General features: G+C 41.4%; 1 protein-coding gene across 3 annotated transcripts in view; it reads right to left on the bottom strand.

Annotated features, from left to right (window-relative positions):
* TDRD9 (tudor domain containing 9) overlaps nucleotides 1–6,621 on the bottom strand; it is a 114,889-nt gene that overhangs the window by 5,145 nt on the left and 103,123 nt on the right. For all 3 annotated transcript variants that reach the window (XM_025869259.2, XM_073895949.1, XM_073895947.1), the window contains one exon: nucleotides 4,474–4,592. In XM_025869259.2, coding sequence (XP_025725044.1) covers nucleotides 4,474–4,592 — 119 coding nt within the window. The remainder of the gene's footprint in view (nucleotides 1–4,473; nucleotides 4,593–6,621) is intronic.

Genomic DNA, 6,621 nt, shown 5'->3' with positions numbered 1-6,621 from the left:
CAAGATCCCCGACAGAGCCCCACCCCACAAGATCCCCGACAGAGCCCTCCACCCCACAAGATCAGGCACACAATCAAACTTTCAAGTGAGCCTGGAACACTTTCCAACAAAAGACTGTATCTATGCTAAGCCACAAAACCAGTCTCAATAAATTTTAAAATACTGAAATCAAAGTATGCATAGTGCCTAGAGAGAAATAAATTATATATCAACAACATAAGGAAAGTTGAAAAATATCCCCAAATATTTAAAATTAATATACTTCTAAATAACCCATTTGCTCAAAGAATACATCACAAGGAAAATGAAAGAATATTTTGAAAAAAGTGAAAATACAAATAGAACATATGAGAAAGTACGCGATGCAGCTAAAACAGTGACAGAAGGGATGTAGAGCTTTAAATGCTTGTGACAGAAAAGAAAGGTCTCAAAACAATAATCAAAGCTTCCAGGTTGTTAAACAAGAAAAAGAGCAAATTAAACCCAAAGTAATCAGAAGTACAGAAGTAATAATTATGAGAGGGAACATCAACAAAACAGAAAAAGGATAAACACTAGGAGAAAAAAACAATCCATGAAATTGGAAGTTAGTTCTTTGAAAAGACTTGACAAAATTGGTAACCTTTAGCTGAGTTAGTCAAGAAAAGAGAGAAGACACACATTATCAAAATCAGAAACAAAAGAAGAGACATAACTACCAACTATACAAAAAATAAAGGATTGGGGTGCCTGGGGGGCGCAGGTGGTTGGGTAACTGGGACTCTTGGTTTCAGCTCGGGTCATGAACTTGGGGTCGTGGGATCAAACCCCAAGTTGGGCTCCACACTCAGTGGGGAGTCTGCTTGAGATTCTCACTCTCCCTCTGCCCCACTCCCCACACGTGCACACGCACACTCTCTAAAATAAATAAATCTTAAAAAAAAGAAAAGGATTATAAAAGATTCTGAACAACTTTATGCCAATAAGCCAGTCAATTTAAATGAATAAATTCCTAAAAGACCCAAATTACCAAAACTGACTTAATAGAAGCCATCTGAATAGACATAAAGCACAAGAAACTGAATTAGTAACTTAAAATTTCCCCACAAAGAAAAGTCCAAGCTGAGATGGCTTCATTGGAAAATTCTGTCAAATGTTTAAGGAGGAAATAATTTTACACAAACTCTCAGAAACAGAGTAGCAAGGAATACTTCCCAACGCATTCTTGGAATCCAGTTTTACCCTGATACCACACCAAATATATCAATTATAGAAAAGATATCATTATAGAAAACTATAAACCAACAACCCTCTTGAACACAGATGGAAAAATCCTTAACAAAAATATGTTGCAAACCATCTACAGATCTATAGAAAAGATTATACACCATGTGGAATTCAAAACAGAAATGCAAAGCTAGTTCTTAACACCCAAAAAGCGAGTAATACAATATACCATATAAATTGAATGACAGGAAAAAAAACAAACATGATTACCTCAAGGACAGAAAAAATATCTGGCAAAATGCAACATGCCTTCCTGATAAAAGCTCTCAGTACACTACGAAAAGACAGGAACTTCAACCTGACATAGAACCTCTATGAAAAACCTACAGCTAACATCATAATAGTGAATGACTGAAAACGGACCAAGACAAAGATGTTTGCCTTTCCATTTCCATTCCCACTGCACTGAGGGCTCTAACCAGTATAACAAAACAAGAAAAAGAAATTAGGAACACACAGTTCAGTAAGGAAGGAAAAAAACTCTTTACTCACAGATACGATCCTGTATGAGAGAGAAATCCTAAAGAATCCCTAAAAACTACTGGTACTGGGGGCACCTGGGTGGTTCAGTCGGTTAAGGGTCTGCCTTCCGCTTGGGCCGTGATCCCAGGGTCCTGGGATCAAGCCCCGCATCGGGCTCCCTGCTCCGCAGGAGGCCTGCTTCTCCCTCTCCCACTCCCCCTGCTCGTGTTCCTGCTCTCGCTGTGTCTCTCTGTCAAATAAATAAAATCCTTAAAAAATAATAATAAAACTAAAAACTACTAGTACTAATAAATTTAACAAGGTCACAGGATAAAGATCAATACATAAAAATCAATTCTCATTTCTAGCAATGAACAATCCAAAAATAAAATAATTTCATTCACAATAACACCCAAAAGACTAAAATACTTAGAAATAATTTAACGAAAGTACAAGACCTGCACATTGAAAACTATAAAAACATGTGAAGAAAAAACAAATAACTACTAAACATTCCATCTTCATGAAGCATATAACTCAATACTGTTAAGGTGGTAATCCTCCCCAAAGTGATGTGCAGATCCAATAAAATCCCTACCACAATTTCAGCAGGCTTGGTGTAGAAACTGACAAGCTGATCTTAAAATGTATATGGAGGGGCACTAGGCTGGCTCAGTCGTGGGGCGTATGACTCTTAATCTCGGGGTTGTTGAGTTTGAGCCCCATGTGGGGGTACAGAGATTACTTAAAAATAAAATTTTAAAAATAAAGAAAATGTATATAAAAAGGAAAAGAATCTAGAATAGTTAAGTATAATTTTGAAAAAAACAAGAACAAAGTAGGAAGACTAACATTACCCAATTTCAAGACTTACTATAAAGCTATAGTAATCAAGACAGTGCAGTATTGGCATAAGATAGACTTAATAAACAAAACAGAAAGCCCAGAAATACACCTTTACAACATTTGTGGCCAATTGATTTTTGACAGGTGCCAAAGCATTTCAGTGGAGGAAAGTAGCGCTTCTCAGCAAATGAAGTTGTAATGAATGGATATTCATCTGTAACAAAATGAACTGGACTCTCACATCTCACAGCATATACAAGTGAAATCTCCAAACAGACCAAAAACCTAAATACACCAAGTAAATATGAGAGTCAGAGAAAAAAAAAAAACAGAAAACTTCTGTGACCTTGGGCTTAGCAAGATTTTTCAGATGTAACACCAAAAGCATAATCCACTTTTAAAAAAAGATAAAGCAGACATTATCAAAACTAAACATTGTATTCTTCAGAAGACACCATTAAGAAAATGAAGACGAAACACCAGGAAAATATCTGCAAATGGCATATCCACTAAGAAACTTTTAACCAGAATGTATAAAGAGTTTCCACAACTCAATAATTAAGACAACTCAATTTAAAAACGGGTGAAAAACTTAAACAGATATCTCACCAAAAAATATATAATTGGTTAATAAGGATATAAAAAGATGTTCTCTATCATCAGTCATTAAGGAAACACAAACTAAAACCACAGTGAGATACCATCGCACCTTCACCAGACTGTCAACAATAAAAAAGTATGTTGATGATAGCAAGTCCTGGCAGGGGCGTGGAGACCGTAACCATCTCAGACTGCTGTCCGGAATGTAACAGAGCACACACCATGGACAATGGTTTGGCTGTTCCTCAAGAAATTAACATGAGGGGCACCTGGGGGGCTCAGTCATTAGGCGTCTGCCTTCGGCTCGGGTCATGATCCCGGGGTCCTGGGATCGAGCCCTGCATCAGGCCCCTGCTCCACAGGGAGCCTGCTTCTCCCCCTCCCTCTGCCGCTCCCTCCGCTCCTGCTCGCATGTGCTAACAAATCTTTAAAAAAACCAGCTTTACTGAGGTATAATTTATATACCACAAAATTAATCAATTTTAAGTATCCAATTCAGTCATTTTACTAAATTTATGGAGTTGTGCAACCATCACCACAATTCAGTTTCAAATTATCTGAGTGAACTTTGGAGGATGATCAAAATGTTGTAAAACCGAGTCGTGGTCAGGGTGAGCACAACTCTATAAATGTACTACAGTCTGAATTCTTATGCAAAACCCCACCTGCCTAACTGGTCAGGACATGGCCACCCTTGTTGACAGTGGCTATAAGGAGCTGAAAAGGAGCCTCAGTCACTGGTCCCTGCTTGCCGAGGCAGGGCTCTGTGCTGCCAGGACTCGAGTTGTGTTGGGCATGGAGCATCTGACCTGCTGGTGACATTCCACACCCTCCCATGTATGTTTTGGGTGAATTTCTTTTAGTTTTATAAGTACTTTTAATGTTTTCCTGCACTGTTTCTGATCTGGGTGCCAGTCCCTTGGGCAAATACTGAGATGGCATGTGTCAAACTTCATTGCAAAGTTCACAGAAAAATATTTTTATGTAAAAATGTGAAGAGAGAAAACTAAAATTAGCCTTTCTCACAATTGCTAAGGCAGCTTTGGATATTTAATACCTTTTAAAAAGAATACAATTGGGCGCCTGGGTGGCTCAGTTGGTTAAGCAACTGCCTTCGGCTCAGGTCATGATCCTGGAGTCCCGGAAGCGAGTCCCACATCGGGCTCCCTGCTCGGCGGGGAGTCTGTTTCTCCCTCTGACCCTCTTCCCTCTCGTGCTCTCTCTCTCTCATTCTCTCTCTCTCAAAAGATAAATAAAATCTTTAAAAAAAATAAATAAAATAAAATGAGTACAACTTACCCTAGAAGTTTCTGACGAGCATTATGCTGTAACTGTGCAATTCTTTCTGGCCCAAGAAACTTCGATCCATTTGGTCCATCACACACTAGCTTGTTAATAGCAGCCCTGAGAATATTAATCTGTAAATAAACGGCAACATATTTATATGGTTCTACTATAACTGAATTTCATTCTACATTTAAATAATTCATTAGCATTCAGAGTTGTCCATATTCTTTTTTTTAAAGATTTTACTTATTTATTGAGAAAGAGCAAGCACGAACACACGTGTGTATGAGAGCGAGCAGGGGGAGGTGCAGAGAGAGGGAGACGGAGAATCTCAGGCAGACTTTGCCCTGAGCTCAGAGCCCATCATGGAGCTTGATCCCAGGATCCCGAGGATCATGACCTGAGCCAAAATCAAGAGTCGGATGCTCAACCGACTGAGTCACCCAGACACCCCCAGAGTTCATATTCTTACGACTATCGTCAATATGGTTTCTAGAGCAAATTATTAAAACAACACAAATAACATCAATAACCACTACCCTAATTTAAGAAATAGTAATGAAAGAAAAAATTAAAAATCAGCAAGAAAGGTTCAGAGTTTTCAGTCTAATCACACTTGTTAAGCTCATGGGGTCACACAACTCAAAACCTACCTAGATCATACATATTCCTCTCACTTTGCAATGTTTGTATTGAAGCCCAAGGGGTATCTCACCCCCAGAGATATGACAAGCCATGTTTTGTTATCAGTCTTTGCCAAAGTTTATAATAAAACTTTCCATTTTGACAAATTTGAGATTTACAAGCGGAGCTGTGAAGATGGACCAGACAATGAAGAGTGCCCCCAGCCCAGCAGCAAGCGCTCACATCCCCGGTATGTGAGTCTCACCGAGAAGCTCAGGCTCCATCTGGACTGACCGGCCTCCCACCATGTCCCTTCTCTGTTCCAGGACCCGACCCAGGGCACCACCCCACACCTGCTTCATGACTCCCCAGTGTCCTCCGATCTAGAGCAGTTTCTTAGCCTTTTGTTTTTCAAGACCTTGACAATTCTCTAAGGAGTTCTGGGCAGGTCTTTTCGGGGGATGTCCCCAGCTTGGGTGTGACATTTTCCCATGGTTAGACTGAGGTGATGGGTTTTGGGGAGAAGCCCCCAGACGTGAGGTACCTTCTCATCTCATCACACCGGGGCATGGGTGCCATCACCATGACAGATCACTGTGACGTTGACCTTGAGCACTTAGCTGAGGTGGTGTCTGCCGCGTGTCTGCCCATACTGCAAAGTCTCTCCTCTCCCTTCCCCTCCTCTTTTGCTTGGAAGCACATCGCTGAGTCCAGTCCGCCCTCAAAGTGGCGTCTGGGGGCAGATTAAGCTCTACTTCCCAGAGAAAAGTGTCTACAGGTCTACTGGGAATTCTTCTGTATGCAAGATCTGTCTCTTCTCCCTCATTTGTTTATGAAATCGTTTATTTATATCCTTATGGACACACAGATAATCATCTGACACTCTGAGTTACAGTCCGGTACCACATCAAACTGCCCCAGCTTTGGCCAGCAGGAGCTCTTCCAGTTGGCCCTCATGTCCCTCTGACGCGCCCCTATCCTTTTGTGAGCACTACTTCCTGGCACTGTAAGAAGCTCCAAGGCTCCTCCTCTGTTCTCCCTGCTCCAGCCCTAGGGAAAACCATTTTTCTAAGGAGCCCTGGTTCCTTTTACTGGAAAATCCTATCGGAAACCAGAGTCCGGGCATCAGGTTTGTTCATGGGCTTGGGGATGTCGCAGCTTCTAGGCCCTCACGGGGCTGGGTGACAGATGTGTATATGTGAAGCCACCACGCCCATACTTAACAGGCATCTGTGCATATGTAAGTTGAACATGAATTCACGCTGATGAAGGTCTGGCTCCTCCCATGTCCCGAGGCCCATTCCGGCCCTCCTGTCCTGTCTGTAACTGCTCTGTCCAGTGGGCTGCAGACTGGCTCCCACATGCAGGCACTTGCCCGCTCAACCCCAGTACGGTAAAGCAGTTTCAGAGTGAAGCAGCTAGACTGTGGAGGGGACCGAGTTTATGTATAGCTGCTTTCTGGCGGCAGCCTTACAGTTTCCAAAGCTCCTTTTTCTCCTCAGTGCAATTACCCAACGTCTGTGTGTGTGTCTCCAT

The sequence above is a fragment of the Callorhinus ursinus genome, unplaced genomic scaffold (assembly GCF_003265705.2).
Source record: "Callorhinus ursinus isolate GAN/ISIS: 27379988/994484 unplaced genomic scaffold, GSC_fseal_2.0 scaffold8, whole genome shotgun sequence".
Classification (NCBI taxonomy): domain Eukaryota; kingdom Metazoa; phylum Chordata; class Mammalia; order Carnivora; family Otariidae; genus Callorhinus; species Callorhinus ursinus.
Note: the sequence above shows the minus strand (reverse complement) of the source record. Positions and strands in the feature narration are given on the sequence as shown.